General features: G+C 38.7%; 1 protein-coding gene across 2 annotated transcripts in view; it reads right to left on the reverse strand.

Annotated features, from left to right (window-relative positions):
• dnah5 (dynein, axonemal, heavy chain 5) overlaps nucleotides 1-14,990 on the reverse strand; it is a 70,430-nt gene extending 55,440 nt beyond the window's left edge. The window contains exons 1-33 of one of the 2 annotated variants that reach the window (XM_088306217.1): nucleotides 14,870-14,990; nucleotides 14,685-14,798; nucleotides 14,469-14,576; nucleotides 14,038-14,160; nucleotides 13,734-13,949; nucleotides 12,046-12,072; nucleotides 11,803-11,910; nucleotides 11,622-11,707; nucleotides 11,230-11,437; nucleotides 11,039-11,152; nucleotides 10,742-10,948; nucleotides 10,192-10,272; nucleotides 9,025-9,115; nucleotides 8,571-8,716; nucleotides 8,196-8,373; nucleotides 7,677-7,910; nucleotides 7,325-7,521; nucleotides 7,088-7,181; nucleotides 6,836-6,978; nucleotides 6,311-6,387; nucleotides 6,075-6,199; nucleotides 5,758-5,993; nucleotides 5,154-5,372; nucleotides 4,998-5,060; nucleotides 4,664-4,902; nucleotides 3,510-3,657; nucleotides 3,343-3,435; nucleotides 2,965-3,164; nucleotides 2,709-2,862; nucleotides 2,180-2,343; nucleotides 1,923-2,079; nucleotides 1,315-1,527; nucleotides 194-418 (exon numbers count right to left, since the gene is read on the reverse strand). In XM_088306217.1, the coding sequence (XP_088162343.1) occupies nucleotides 194-418; nucleotides 1,315-1,527; nucleotides 1,923-2,079; nucleotides 2,180-2,343; nucleotides 2,709-2,862; nucleotides 2,965-3,164; nucleotides 3,343-3,435; nucleotides 3,510-3,657; nucleotides 4,664-4,902; nucleotides 4,998-5,060; nucleotides 5,154-5,372; nucleotides 5,758-5,993; nucleotides 6,075-6,199; nucleotides 6,311-6,387; nucleotides 6,836-6,978; nucleotides 7,088-7,181; nucleotides 7,325-7,521; nucleotides 7,677-7,910; nucleotides 8,196-8,373; nucleotides 8,571-8,716; nucleotides 9,025-9,115; nucleotides 10,192-10,272; nucleotides 10,742-10,948; nucleotides 11,039-11,152; nucleotides 11,230-11,437; nucleotides 11,622-11,707; nucleotides 11,803-11,910; nucleotides 12,046-12,072; nucleotides 13,734-13,949; nucleotides 14,038-14,160; nucleotides 14,469-14,576; nucleotides 14,685-14,798; nucleotides 14,870-14,965 (4,884 nt within the window). In that variant the 5' untranslated portion in view covers nucleotides 14,966-14,990. The remainder of the gene's footprint in view (nucleotides 1-193; nucleotides 419-1,314; nucleotides 1,528-1,922; nucleotides 2,080-2,179; nucleotides 2,344-2,708; nucleotides 2,863-2,964; nucleotides 3,165-3,342; nucleotides 3,436-3,509; nucleotides 3,658-4,663; nucleotides 4,903-4,997; nucleotides 5,061-5,153; nucleotides 5,373-5,757; nucleotides 5,994-6,074; nucleotides 6,200-6,310; nucleotides 6,388-6,835; nucleotides 6,979-7,087; nucleotides 7,182-7,324; nucleotides 7,522-7,676; nucleotides 7,911-8,195; nucleotides 8,374-8,570; nucleotides 8,717-9,024; nucleotides 9,116-10,191; nucleotides 10,273-10,741; nucleotides 10,949-11,038; nucleotides 11,153-11,229; nucleotides 11,438-11,621; nucleotides 11,708-11,802; nucleotides 11,911-12,045; nucleotides 12,073-13,733; nucleotides 13,950-14,037; nucleotides 14,161-14,468; nucleotides 14,577-14,684; nucleotides 14,799-14,869) is intronic. The other variant, XM_088306218.1, reaches the window with a different exon arrangement.
• Between the last annotated feature and the right edge of the window lie 352 nt (nucleotides 14,991-15,342).

Here is a 15,342-nt window from a genome sequence, read left to right on the forward strand (position 1 = left end):
GCAATTATTGTGCCCATAGAGAGCCTTTCATAACATCTAAAAAAAAAAAAGGCTGAATATGTTTTTCTTTGACCATACTCTTTTCAGATATTGAAATGGTACTGACAGCCAAAGCCTTGCCTGTTAGTACAAAAAGTGTATTAACAAAATGAATGGTCGAGTTGCTTGCTTAAATTGTAATATACGTACTTACCAGGTCATCAAATATGTCCCTCTGATGAACATGGATAGTGATGAGAGTCTCATATTTGGTCCGCTCAATGGCACTCAGGTCTCTTGTGGTCATATCGATCAGAGTATTAAGTAAATCTAAAAATATTTGATTGGTTTTAGCCATAATACGACGATCATATCGGGCATTAGTGAGAGCATCCTCAGAATCTCTTGTCCATATCATCTGGATGCCCAGCAAGCCCACCTGAATAAAATATCAACAGGCAATAATCAATTTTCCGTCTCTTTTTAGTTAGTTATGGTGTTAATACTTTTTTGTCTTTCTTGTTCTTTCCCTTGTGTCATGTCCTAATTTTTCTAACCTACATCAGTCTGTCTTCTCACCTCCTTTCCCATTTAACGGATGTACATAAAATAGCGGAGAGACAGTATAGGTAAACCCATGGTTCGGTATCTACTTGGTCTGCATTATATGTATGACAAGAGCATTTTTCTCTCTCAAAATTAAGCCCTTTATTTTGCTTGTCATCTGTGTTTTGTAGTGTACTGAATGATATCAGTTGGTCAAAATTCACCTTGTATTAATTAAACACAATTGTACACAATTCTTTCAAATGCTAATCTTTATCTCTACACTTGATTACTCGTTTATTTGTGACAATACAGTATGGATACAAATGGCTCACTACTTGAAGTCACCACGAAAGGAAGGAGAAAAAAAATACAAGAATAGGTTGTGTTGATGTAATTTTCTTGGTTTAAAGATGCTAATAATGTGTCAGTGATTGCTCCAAATGTTTGTGCTTTTACACACTGCCCTTTGGGCTAATTTTAACAAGATTTCTCTACCCTTTAGGCACCAGTACTCATTTCCTGAAATTTAAGCTTTGTGATTATACTTAAATATGAAGCTATAACTTAACACCACCTTGGTTTGCAAGTCAAAATACCTCCCATTACCATTACAATTCACCAACGAGGCTAAAGAAGTAAATTTCACATTACAACTAATGGTTGAAATAGTAAAATAATAAAAAAAACAACAACAACACAAAAGTACATTTTAGTTCCCTAGTAAAAATGTAATCCAACATTTAGTCCAACAATGATTTCATCGACGTATGGCTGCCTTTGACTCACTTGAGCAGGGAAGGAGTTGAGGAAGTCGATAAGCTGGAAACCAGTTTCTTGGATGGCCAGGACAGCCTGCCGGATGATTATGTGTAAAGACCGTTGGGATTCCTTCAGGAGGGCATTGAGCCAAACCTCAACATTCCCTTCTGCTGTCACAGGTCGGTCCAGCTCCATCGTCTCCCCCTCTCGAGATGACACAGCCAGAATGCGGTCATATACCTGCAGGGGGTGTTATACGGAGAAGGGAAATTATCTTACACTTTGATGCCCTTCTCATATAATCAACTTCATTTAAATTGATGTACACCTGTTCCCCACCCCTCGCATTTTGGGTGGGGGGTGGGGGTGGGGGGGGGGGTGCGGGTCGGAGGAGGTTTCCCGTTATACCCCTGGAACCCGTGGAAAAAATATTTATTCACGTTTTTTTTTCAAAGAATTTTATAAGTTTATAAAAAGAATGTATTGCAGTGGCCGTCAATTTTATACCTAGATTTTTGTAATTCACAGGCCGACCCTGTCCCCACACCTCCTAAATACAGGAGGTCGACTTTGCATCGACACACAGTATATATTTCAATGTCTTCTTGGCATTAAAAAGATAAATAAAAATTCACCTTGTCGTGGAATCTGACGGATTTAATGTTGTCAAAGACATTAAGAAGGTGGGCTTGGATGGTATGGGAGTCCGAGGCCTGACCCAGGATCTCAAGCAGGGCAGGGTCAGAGACAAAGAAGAATCGAGGAAACAGCAGACGCTTTTTCTCCAAATAGCTGTTGTAAGCATGTTAAGTCACAGTGTAACACACAACACACACACTTTAAAATTCCAATATATATTTTTTTTGCGTGTACTTGCTCATATGCTTCTCACCCCGTTAAAGATTTCTGGCAGATCTCAAGCTGCTCGAGGAGGTGAGGAAGCAGCTGTCCCATTGTCTCATCTCCAACACATGACTGGATCACATTGGGCATATCATGGGCCCGCGTCATGATCTTCACCCAAGATTTGTCAATGTTTGAGAAACGCTTTGCTTCCTAGTGGGACAATACATAGATCAGTTTTCTTTTCTTGTAATTTGGGTAGCACTGGCACTTGACCGCAAATCAAAACATAGAACACACATTAATCTGGTATTTGAAAACATTGATTGCAATTTCATAAAATAATGCCATTGATCATTTTTATGAGTCAATGCAATGAGAAGACGGCTTTAGATACTGTATTAAATCATTTTGCCATTTCAGTTAAGTGATGTTCAATAGCTTCTCACAAGTAAGTCACTTAGGTTATTGACATTTAAAAGCTACACATAAAATAATTTTAAGAGTTTAATAACTTTGCATTTCAGCAATTATGCAATATTTTTTGCAGGACTGGAAATATTGAAGAATTGAAATACCTTTGGAAGCTGTTTAGCGATGTCCCCCCCTACAAACACAGCCTCCAGGTAGATCCACAGGTTCTGGACAGTCATCCAGTTTTCTATGATGTCCGTGGTGTTGGACAGATTCAGAACCCATTTCTGTATCTGAGCTTTGAATGGGGTGTTGTACCTGGACAAGAGGGAACATCATCCTTACTATTGTTTTGATAAATGCCAAAGTAGGATGTTCTGGTAATTTCTAATGTAGTACTGGCTAGTGAGAGAGCCATACCTGTTGCTAATAAGAGATCCTAAAATCATGAGGCTGTCCTCCATACTAGTAATGATTTCTGATGTGCTGTCTCCTCTCAGTAAGAGCTCCCCACGGGTTTTAAAGTTGGCAAACGTAAAAGTCTTGTTGTCCCACTCTGCAATAACTTGCTTCAGCTTTTGCTCAATGTCCCGCTCTTTCACCGCACTAATGCAAATATCCTGTATCGGGCAACCGGACACAAATTAAACACACACAATGTCTATACCATCGGGCTGACACATAGAGACAGACATCCATTCAATCTCATACACTATGATCAATTTACAGTAATCTTAAATTAACATAAAAACAACATTAACGTAAAATATAAGAACAATCTTGGACCAAAGTCTTTACCTCAATCTCCTCTTTGTATTTGAGTAGAGGAGCCTCCATAATACTACGGAGCTTGAAAGTATCAGTCTCAACCTCAAACGCATGTCCTGTCACCTGCTCAAAGAACCAGAAATATGCTATACATTAGTAATTGTAATGTGGTTACTGCATTCTGTTGCTTTACTGACCTCTGTAATTCTCTTCCAATGCCGCATCATCATGGCCTTGTTGGCCATTAGCTCCAATAGGGGGCAGCACTCGTTAAATTCATCAATTATTTTCTTCAGCTCCAGGAAGGCTTGCCATTCCTTGAGAGCCCGAGGCAGCTTGCGACATCTGAAGTTGTAAAAAAAAAAGTTACCAAGCTATCGGCTGGAATGCGTGTGCCTCAGAATAACATCGTCTAACGTACCTAGTTCCTATTTAAGACAATTGGTGATATCTTAAAATATGTTGATCACATAGGGCATACAGCCTTGGAAAACATTTCCTCATAAGAACTTTGTGGCAACAGACAAAGACTAATACTTGAAAATGAAACAGTCCTTGTTTCCACTGAGTACATTCCCAATGAATAAACACTCCCACAGGACTTATTGCAGAGATAAGTGAGAATGGGAAATTGGTATCATTTAGCCTAAATGTGGTGCACTATTTGATAAAACACATTTGGATACAGGTTATAAAGCAGTTTATTCTTTTCTTCAATTTTCTTGTCCACTGTATTCTGAACCAATACAACTTCATTGCAAGATTTACGAACATTCCTGCCCGACTCTTCTGCTGTGGTAGAATTTTCCACACTTCTCCTGGTCACACCACAACTCAGAAGCCAACCACCTAAACCTGCAGAACCCATCTGAGGCTCGTTGTTCACCCATTTTATAAACAACCTCAATCCATGGCTGACTTTCCAGCGCTTGCTTCAAGATTGACTACCCAATCCCAACCTAGTAGTTCCTGACCTTCCCTCATTGCCTTTGACCTGCGGAAAATGTGACTTTACCCACTGAATCGACCAGCCTGTTTGATACCCTCTTGGCTTGTCTGTCACAGTGGACGGAATCCCGCCCCGCGAAACCCTTATGAAAGATAAATTTGTGGCAATCCAGTGAAGATTGCTTCCAGAAGTGTTTGGAAACACATCTCCATTGACAAGCTCATCTTTAATAAAACACAAATTGTTAAATGCTCAGACACTGACTATTATTATATTTGTAAATACCCAATTCTACATCTTAGTAGGCTGTGAAAGGGTACCAAATGATGTATAGTGAGTTTATAAGGTTAAATGGTTTAAAACCTTCCAGTTAGATTTGCTAAGACAAATGAATTTTCTCACCTTGTTTGAAAGTCCAGTAGATCATTATTGATTTTCTCAATGTGCAAGTCAGCCCAAAGGATGTCATTGTAGCCATTAACAGTTTCAATGACATTGTTGTAAAGGCCATACAACTTTTGAAGCAGAGACAGCTGCTTTCTAATTTCTAAGAGCTCAGGATGCTGGGTAACAGAAAGTCCAAAGAGCTCCTCACCACCTGTGTAGGTGATGTACTTTCTGAACAAGTTATCAAATCGATTCTGATGGGAGTGAGGAAGCAGAATGGTAATATAATCATCATCAATGGTCATTGGGTACGATCTGTAATTTATATGGAAAATGTCATCTGTCATACCTGGTACATGATAAGTCTATCGCTGGCATCCTGAGGAGCTAACCCCACCACCATTGGACCATCCTGGCGTAGGGAGAAAGAAATACCAAATCCGAGTATTATTATCTTCACAGAAGAATGTTAAGTAGTAGTTGTGTGTACCTCATATTGCGCTACCTTGTCATAGTCCATGTAAAACTGTTGACAGTCTTCCATGAATATCTGCACATTGGTCAAGAGTTCACCCCTGAATTTTGGCTGTAAGGCAATGAGTTGATTTTGCACCTCTGTACTACGGAGCAACAACTTCTCCCACATGTAGCGTAGTGTGTCCACTTTGTCTGCCTCTTCTTTAGCCACTGAGAGCTCATACTTGTGAAGCATGGCATAAGACTCCTATAAAACACAATAAGAGGAGTTGGCTTTTCATGGAAAGAGAATATTGAGATTCCACTCCTAACACCATGATAAAATGGAAAGGACTCGATCCAGCAAGCGTGACCGCTGACATCACAAATTTTCTGTTTGATTGGACCAAATTTCCCACAGAATCTTTGAAAAAGTTTTTAAAAAGTGTGGAAGATGTTCAGGCTTCATATTTTCCACCACCACTCAATATACTTAATAGCCACACAAGTCTTTTGTCTCCTCACATCCATTATCCAATTTCCAAAAATGAGAAGCATTCAGACTGCAAGAGAAACGGAAAATTCCGTCTTTTTCTTCCTTTTGTGATTTGCATTACACGGAGAGGTAATTGCAGCACAATTTTATTCTTTACCTCAATGGGAGCAACTTGAAAGTCAATGGCTATTTGGCTTTCTCTGATCTCCTTGAACGCTGCCATGGCAATCCGGATGTCATCCAGGTCTTTAATTTGCCGATTCAGTTTCTTCCCTGCTTCATCCACAAAATTGAAGATCTGTTCCATCTCTGAACGATATTTCTTGTTACAGTACAGCCCATAGTCCACCATCCAGTTCTTTGTTTCAGCCGTGAGAGACAGCTTCAGATCCACTTATAGAAAACAAAACAAAACTTGTCATTAAATTGAAAAAATTGACGTGTAGTCAATATGAAGTTTTTTTGTAATGTCACCTGTAAACAGAGCCAGTGCCCCAACAGTAATGCATTCAGGCTCCGAGTTTATTTCCAGCTGCAAGTCTCGATAGTAAATAATCTGGCTCTCAAACTCTGACAGCAATGGACTACCCTGAAGGAACCTGGGTAAAAAAAAATAATGCCGTGTGATATGTTTGTTTTGAAGTATTTTACCGTCCAATGATTACAGTACTTGTATCGTCAATTGATATTGTTGTTTCCGATGGTCATACTTGTGCATAGCGTCACCGCGGTCCTTTCTCCAAATGTGATGATAACTGCTGAACCGATCGAGCGCTTGCACCACTTCCTGCGCATAAACAAGCATGAATGGAGATTCAAAGTGATACTTAGAATTTCATAATTTGATTACATGTTATTTTTCTCCTTCAGGAGGAAATTCATTTACATTCTGCTGTGTACATATTTGTGTTTTACACATACAGAACCAGACCACGAGATGACAGACGGTTCATATCTTCAAAATGTAGTTTAGATTTTTTTTCATTTTTCACTTTATCCACAGAAGGACTTAAACCATGTTCATAACAGATAAGCTATCACCACCCAAGAACACACGAATATAACTTTATACAAATATCCGAGCATTATACAATTTGATCTGTCATTTTTATTAACTTGTAATGATAAAACTTTGTAATAGGAAAACGTGAGTGCTCAGAACCATTTTCTGATGTTAAATAGTCACACAACTATCCTTCAATTATCTGTTCCCGTTGAAGTGAAAATAAGGATACCTTTCTGTTGGAAACAATGGATGTGCCAAGAACAGAAACCAGTTTGACAATCTCTTTGTTCTCAGATACATTTTTGAAGTAGTTTTTCGCTTGGATGGGAAAGGCTTGGCTCACATATGCTGATATATCTGATGCACTGCCGTCTAAAAAGGTATGGAGCAAAATTTGTCATAGAAGACAACTGTACATTAATTAGTGATTATTCTTTTGTTTTTGGGTTAACAAAAGGAACGCATGCTTTATGTACTGCACCTGCAAGACTCCGATATGTTGTTGTTCCATCTTCTGATTCACTTTCAGAACTGTCCGGTTTCAATGCAGCTATTCGTTTTTCATTCATTTTTCTCTGCAAAAGAAACAAATATAATATTTTACCAGGTCTTGATCAAGTTGTGGTATGCTTTATGATTAATTTGATCTAAGAAGTTAAATAAAATGAGCTTCCCTTGCATATAACTTGTTACTACCTGCTTCATACAAGAAACACACCTTGGGGATCCTTTCTTTGTTCCACTGGCCAATGCCTTTGGTCACACTGACCACACACTCTACAGCCCTATTCAATGCCTGCTGTATGTCCTCCAGAGTCGGCATGATGGCAATGTTTGGGATGGAGAGGGTCACGTTGACTCTGAAGATGGCTTGCTGGCCATTGCTCCTCCCACGTCTGGGTGGGTCATTCTCACCTAAAGGAACAAGAGAAGGGTTTCTTGCTAGTGCAATTTGACAAATTGTAAAGTGACATTTTTTGGGTCATTTGATGGCTTAAGTCAAAAATTAAAGCACCTCATGAAATGTCCATTGTTATTACAGCCGAAAAATATTAAAAGCAAAAGCCCACCCATGAAATGTGCGAGTGGAGAGGTCTGGATGCGCTTGCGTAGTGTCTCCAAGGTGTTGCGTGTCAGTCTGAACAAAGCATCTACATTGCGGTGGTTGAAATATGACAGCAGCTCCTGAGCCTCCACCTCCATCACTTGCATCAGGTCCTTCTTCCTCCTCCTCCTCACCAAGGGTGAAGACGGACCAACACTGGCAGGAGGTAGCAAGATGTGTCTAGAGGAGAGACGGGCTTCTGAGAGGCCCACAACATTCGTTGTGCAGGGTCACCAGTTGCGCAAACAGACACAAAATGATGTCACAGGTTTCTGAATCGACTTGGAAATGGCTACAAGAACTGAAACTTTTCTGAGCTATTTTCATTGTCACCATGACAATTATTGCTTTGTAACAACCATTATAAGGTTATTGCTGTCTTGCTGAAATCATCATTAAAATTCTTCAATTTTATTCTAATTTTTCACTTTCTTTGTTGCTCATCATCAAATTGATGACTTTTCACAAAATGGAGTGTTAATACCTTCCCTGTCGACACTGTCTTCTGTTTTCCTCTGAGGGGAGATTTCTTCTTCCATCTTTTCACTCTCCTCTCTTTGATTGTGGTCAAACTCCAGCAGCATGTTGATCAGTTCATTAGCGGCTTCCTCCACCTGCAGGCTCTTGGTGTGCAGACTCTGCGCTTGCTTAATACACAAGCCCTAAGCACGCAAACAGTATATGCATAAGGAGGCACAGAGAATGGTGACCCAATATTAGCTCCTGGAGGCTGTGATGGATTCATTGGGGTTCGTGTGCTCATTATTTCACTTAGCACTTATTTTTAGATTGAATTCACAGCAGAAATAACTGCTAAATTATATTTTCCAAGTTATATGACCACAATGTATGCTCTTACCCTGGTGGTCTTAACAAAGTCATCACAGGTAACAGGCCCATCTTCTGGGAGAATGCACAGTGTGCATGTGCTCATTTCCTGCAACACTGCATCTATCCTAAACTCAACCAGGTCATTCACTCTGTCCATCAAGAGCTCCAGATTCTCTGGAGGAGAGAGGGCAGCAAGAGACAGTCAGAAATGGATGGGAGGGATGATGACAAGCAGTAAATAAGGGGATGGAAAGAGTACACAGTGACATGAGGGGGAAAAGCAACCAAACAAGAAAAATAAAAATGTCAATATAGTGAAGAGGTGAGCTGATGAGGGTGTGTATTTATTATGAATATTAATGACCATACACAGTATTAAAATGCACATTGTGGAATCTAAAGGTCATCACATGCAGCCTGCGTTAAGTAACTTGTTCATTACAAAGTGAGAAACTGTTCTTACTTGATTGATCTGAACTTACCCAGGGATTTGTAAATGCTACTGAGGTACTTGTCAATGTTCATTGATGTCCAGTTGAGTGAGGTCAACCCTGGCTGTATTGCCTCATCTACCTGTCAGGTTAATGAGAAATTACGTTGCACTCTCTGGTTGTGTCATAAACTGTACTTCATGCGGTCACATGCATGGTCAGACAAGTTAAATAATGTATTTGTAAGAATGAAAGACAGAGATTGCAGAATAATAATGCTGATACAAACTCATGAATTTGTCTTCCCATACAATAAATGTAATGTTGTTAATTCTTAATTTTAACACACATTCATAGAAGTTGAGCTCACAGTTTTAGGGGTTCATTACCCCAGTTGTAATATTTTAATGTGTTTTTAAAAAAAAGAAAAAAAACAACAATCGGCAAAAATCAGCAAAAAAATATCAGTCGACTAAATTGGTTGTGCCCAAGTCAATACAATATTAAAGCATTAAAATTGCAATAAAAGGTTGAATGAGTAAAACATAATAGAAATCACTATAATAATCACAATTCAGCCCGTAATGTGTTTCTTGCCCTACCCTGCACATTTCCCACGAGACAGATCAGTAAAGGCTCATTTTGAAAGGTCACATCTCACACCTGTTTGCAAGATAATTTGTTTGCAACATAATTTGTGTTAAAAATCTCATGACTTTTTTTCAAGCTATTTTAGTTGCTGTTAAACGCCTGGCATTTAAAAAAAAGTCAAATTTCTCATTAATATTCAATAAATACATTTTGCTTTGATTGAATTGCTGTTTTCCTTCATTTGATATTAAAAACAGATTTTCTCTGATTGGTAGTTGGCATTGCCGATATGTATGATAAAAATATTTTTTCTATGCCCATGTCCATGGTGACCACACGGCCTTTCCTTTTATTGCCAATTACAAACAATCAAAAAAGGGCATCATTGTCAAACGTAAACCATTTCTCTGACTCATTTACGACCCATGTCAGAAAATAGTAGAAATTATTAGATTTTGCATGGAAGTTTTACAAAAAGATTTTTTAAAGAAATTATGAAAAAGCAGCATTTTGGGGGTTACTTCAAATAGCGTTATCTGTGTGTGCTGTGTGTTAATTAGTACAAAATTCCTACTTCCAGTGAGGACACACTGTAAAAAACACTGCACATACATGCACTTTCCTTACCTTACTAACATGTGGCATGGCCAGTTGTTCAAAGACACTCTGAATCTTCCCACGAACTCTGGCGTTCTCACTCAACATGAACTGAAATAGTATTTCCATTAAACAAAAACAGATTCATTTTTTTTAAAGAAATCAAAAGCTAACTGACAGTAGATCTTACGTATATAAAGCAAACTAAAACTAACAATAATGATGCAGAAAATGTCCTTCGTTTTCATCTTTATCAATTAATTTTATACATGAGCGTTTGGGATTCATATTAAATGTATGTAAATCTAAAAAGTAAAACTAATACTAAAATTAATTTTTCAAAAAATCCTTGCATTTCCCCCCCAAAAAAATACCTATGAAACTTGCTCGAAAACAAATTAAAACTCACTGAATGTAACAATCAAATGTGAAAATTAAATAATAATTGTAATGACAAGTCCAAAACCAGTATAACCCTGATGTGAATGGACTAACAGTGCATGTCGTTGGGCAACTTTTAGCACGCATTTTCATCTTGAAAGATCTTTTTCAATGTAATTAAGTGTGAGCTGACAGCAACCTGTAAATTGTTGAAGTTCCTTTTGAGGGTGTCCTGTTTTCGCTGCAGCAGAGCAGCAAAAGGGGGGACCTCCAAATTGTTTCTGCTCATGCAGTTTGCCTCTCTGATCTGCTTCATGATCTCTGGGTCAATGTTCACAATTAGCTCTCCTGTTTCTGTTGACCGGACAAGTAAAGACGCTTGTAGGCCAGGCCTGGCATCCTCAACCTGGATACAAAGGGTGGTAGTATGGTGTTGTAGTGTGGGAAGGGGAACACAAACTGGATTTTTTTTTTTTCTGTTATCTCGATTCTTTACCTTTTTCATCCAGCTTTGATGGTAAAGTATCTCATACTCTATGAGAATTGCTGCTACCCTGTTGTAATTCCTGATGATCTTCTTTGCCTCTGGTGTGGAAAGAACCCCATTGTGCTATCCAGATATAAAAGGAACATTTTAAACATGCTAATGTTTCAAATCAGTGATGATTACAATGATGATAGATAAACCTTTTGAAACAAATCCATGGGACCCTGAATTCTGCCGTACAGCTGCCGAGCCCACATGATCCGGCCCGAGACTGGGGGCAAGTCTCTGCCAATTGGGGGGTTGAGTTTTTGCTTCATATACAGATTGGAGACCATTTCAATGTCGCGGCCGTAGCTCTTGAGAACATGTTGGTACTTCTCATCAATGCCGAGGTTGGGGATAGCCAGTCTATTATAGTTATAGAAAATTGATGCAATAAGTCAATTTCATGTATGAAAAATGAGCCATTTGTCAGGTGGTTACGTAGTCGTCAAACATTTTCAAAATTCTTGCGAACTTGCAACTCATAAAGTGTTAATAACATGAGTGAACATGAAGCGCCATGGAGGATAAAACATATCCTGTGGACTACCTTTCAAATCTTTGAAGCACATCAAGAGCTTGTTCGGTATTTTGAATTCTGTCGAAAGTGCAATCCATAAAATTTTGCAGCTGCTCCTAAATAAACAAAAAAAATAAAAAGTTGCAATCTCAGGTTAGAACTCTCTTAAATCAAAGTGCTCAAAATAACTTGATGGTCATATCTAACTTACATGAAGTTCAGAGGTGTTTTTGCAGAATTCCTCATAGTCCACATCAAAGTCGGTTCTTCTCTGGTCAAGGAAACTATAATGTTTTGTCTTCATGTTCAGCATTATTGCCTGCCACATCAAAAATTAAATGAAAAAAAAAATCGCCAGGCCTCTCAAAACAAATGTTCTGCTGCAATCAAATAGTCTAATCTTGAATTTGTGCCATTTCTGAATAAAAGTTAGACATCCCAAATTATACATTACCTCCCATTTTGCCTGCATTTCTGACGTCTTGTTCATCCATGACAACAAAGGCAGAAACAAAAAGTTATGATTATTGCGGAGAACATGTCAAACATGGCATGCAATAAATCAGGTATCGTATATTAGTGTCATCTATCTATGTTAGTATCATCAAATAGCTGCATGTTAGTAGAAAATAAATGTGTTGGAACAACTGGGAAAGTCCCGGTGTTTTCATGATGACCCAACCCGTCATATAACATTTCGAGAAGATCAGAACATTTGGGGTGTAGTTAAAAATAATCTCAATTTTACCACTTTGGACCTGCTATCTGTTTCACACCTTCAACAAGATCTCAATTTTACCACTTTGGACCTGCTATCTGTTTCACACCTTCAACAAGAATGTCATTTTTTTTTCAGGAGAACTGATCATCTTCAAGGCAGTTATGACGAGGGGCAATCTTTTTCACATCCACTAGATGTAATAAAAATTTAAATGCTTCATATTATCTGTTTAATATATCATAATGTGACCAACATTCACAGTTTGATGAGTTTTTCAGGGTGCTGATGGATCTTCTAAATAAATAAAACATATTCCCGCTGGCATGCTATACGGTCAAAAAAAATAATTAAGATCTCTGTGCAGCCCAGTACAAATTGACCTACGAACGATTTGGGACCAGCTGTAACAGACAGACAGGTCACCGACCGGTGAAGCCCACTGATTTACACAACAGCTCTGATCAAGCTCACTGACCTGTTAAGTCATTATTAGAGTTCCGTATTTGATGGCAATTATCAATTGTTTGGCCCACATCCAGTGGCATAAAGTAAAAATCTTCACCAAATAGGTTCACCCATTTTTATACTGTACAGTCTGTTTTGCAATTTGGCAATAAATGCGTGCATTTGCTCGAGGGATTTTGTTAAAATACATCTCCTGACATTTCTAACCATAATAGCAGACAAGTGACTTTGAAATGTTTGCATGTGTCCTGTCTTGACAGACTTGCTTGCTGGATTTCCTTTTTACTGGGAAACTAGTGGTGGAGATTCTTTTTTTTTTATATACACTCCGAGGGGCATTCAGTACGTATGGAGTATTTTTGTCTGGGGAGATGTACTGGCTCAAACAGTTAATTTCAAGTCCTTCACAATGTAATATTGCCTATTTGTCGGGTATAGCTGGTCCTAAATCAGAATTTGTAGTTTATTAAAGTACTACGAGTGAAGTTTATATAACACTCGTCAGCAGAAGTTGTTACAATTATTCATTTGACTGAAGTTGAAATAAATCTCTGCACTTCTTTATCATCTTAAATTCAGTGATTGCTTGTCTCTCACCTTTCACAGTACATTAAAGAAAAAGTTTGCAGTCTTAAAGAAACACCTTTTACCAGACTGTATACGTTCAAAATGTCTGTAAGATATGAAAGAAAATGTTATTAAAATCATCTTTTGGAAAATTTTTAATGATCATCCCTAAACCTTTCATGGCATGACAAAACTGGCCAACCAGAGACTGTAGAGACAGAAGGTGTGAATGTGTCAGTCATTTATCCATGTCCGCCCCACACACGCATTCACGCGGATTTAGTCTAGCAGCACGCAGCTCCATCTTCTTGGGTGGATAACTGAACTCGAGTTACTAAAAAAAAAAAAAAAAAAGTTTGCCTGACAGTCATCAAGCAATCCGATCTTACCTGAAATCTGGTTGCCAGCATCTCGAGTCCCTCTATTTTAGCATCCTGAAGGGCCGAGTAGGTAGAAATGGTGGCCAACATTTCCAGGATCTTGTTGAGTCGTCGCTGGAATGTGTCAAACTTCCCAAAAATGTACATCTCACTAAAGTCAAACTGTCGTTCTGTGGGAGTCTGTTCCAGCTTTGCCTTGGTCTTATGGAAACAACGCTGGTACTCCTAAAGACATGTAGCACATACTAAAACACTTTGCTCATGGAAATGTCTCTTTAAAGTGACAAAAAAAAAAAAAGACTGAGCTCACTACCTCATTTAGGTGGATGGCTGCTCTGATTTTCTCCTCTACAGTCTGTTGTGGCTGATCCCAAATGGAATTTTCACCATTGTTTGTGATGTAGGCTTTGCAAGCTGTTATCATCTGATTTGTTACCTATTGAAAAAAAAAAACACTCTTTACCTTGGGTTACAATTTTAAAACATCCACTTTCCTCCTTAAGGTCACCGATAATATGAAGCCTATCCCACACTGGGTACATAAAATCACTCAATATACACCTAAGGACAATTTAGACATGGTCGATGAACCATATATACATTTTTTGACACATCAGAGGATGTTGGAGTACTTGGGGGGGGGGGGGGTGACCCACATGAGGATGTGGCGATGATCGCAAAATAAACTAACAGCAATACCCACGGTTAAAAAAAAGTCATGAAAATAGAAATGTGCATTGTTACCTTGACAAAAAGTGATGTAATCTTTTCAGATGTATTGTAGTAACGAGAGATTTTGTGAATCATCCTGATGGTGTTGATAAGACCAGGTATAGCATCCACCATCGAAACCTGAAATATATTACATGGGTATAACAATGTCAATACATGCAAAACTGAGAATGTCAAGTGTTGGAAATAAATTTGTAATGTTTAAAATGAATAAATTATTTGTCATACAGGGTCACTGTTGTAAAGAGGATCGCAAAACTTCTCCAAACTGTACAGATACTTGACGTTATCTTTGGCCTCATTGGCTGACTCAGTGATCCTGGCATCCAACTCGCGCCACAACTGGATAGAGCATATCATCATTGAGCTCACGAAGGTATGATAGTGCCATTTGTAGGTGATTCTTCCCTTACCTTGATGATTTTAGATTTTGCCATCAAGAGAACACCCAAAACCGCCTTTACAGAGGGGCTCTTAAGTTGATCCAGAAGGTAGTTGAAACGAGACATTCGTTTCTTCCAGTGGTCCAGCTCGGCCCGTGGGCCAAGGTCTTCGGCTTCTTTCCTCAGCTGGTCACTCTCAGCTAAAACCTAAAGTAAAAAATTCATTTGTGATGCAACTGAACAAAGACTTTGAAAGATTTTCCACTGGACTATCTCATTCATTGAGTGTAGGATGTGTTGTTTAAGTGTAAACTTTTTTGGGGGGGTGTTTTAAACTCAAAATAACATCAAGGCATATGGTAATATAAGACGTTGTTTCTTACCTGTTCGATCTGCTTGATCCAAACTTTCATGCAGCCTTCTATCTTTTCTATGGTCTCTGTGTTATTGGCTGCTGCCATGTAGTCCGACGGGCCTTTCAGGACCCGCACGTCAAATGTATC

This window comes from Idiotropiscis lumnitzeri, chromosome 10, assembly GCF_059441095.1.
Source record: "Idiotropiscis lumnitzeri isolate Australia: NSW breed Sydney's pygmy pipehorse chromosome 10, RoL_Ilum_1.0, whole genome shotgun sequence".
Lineage (NCBI taxonomy): Eukaryota > Metazoa > Chordata > Actinopteri > Syngnathiformes > Syngnathidae > Idiotropiscis > Idiotropiscis lumnitzeri.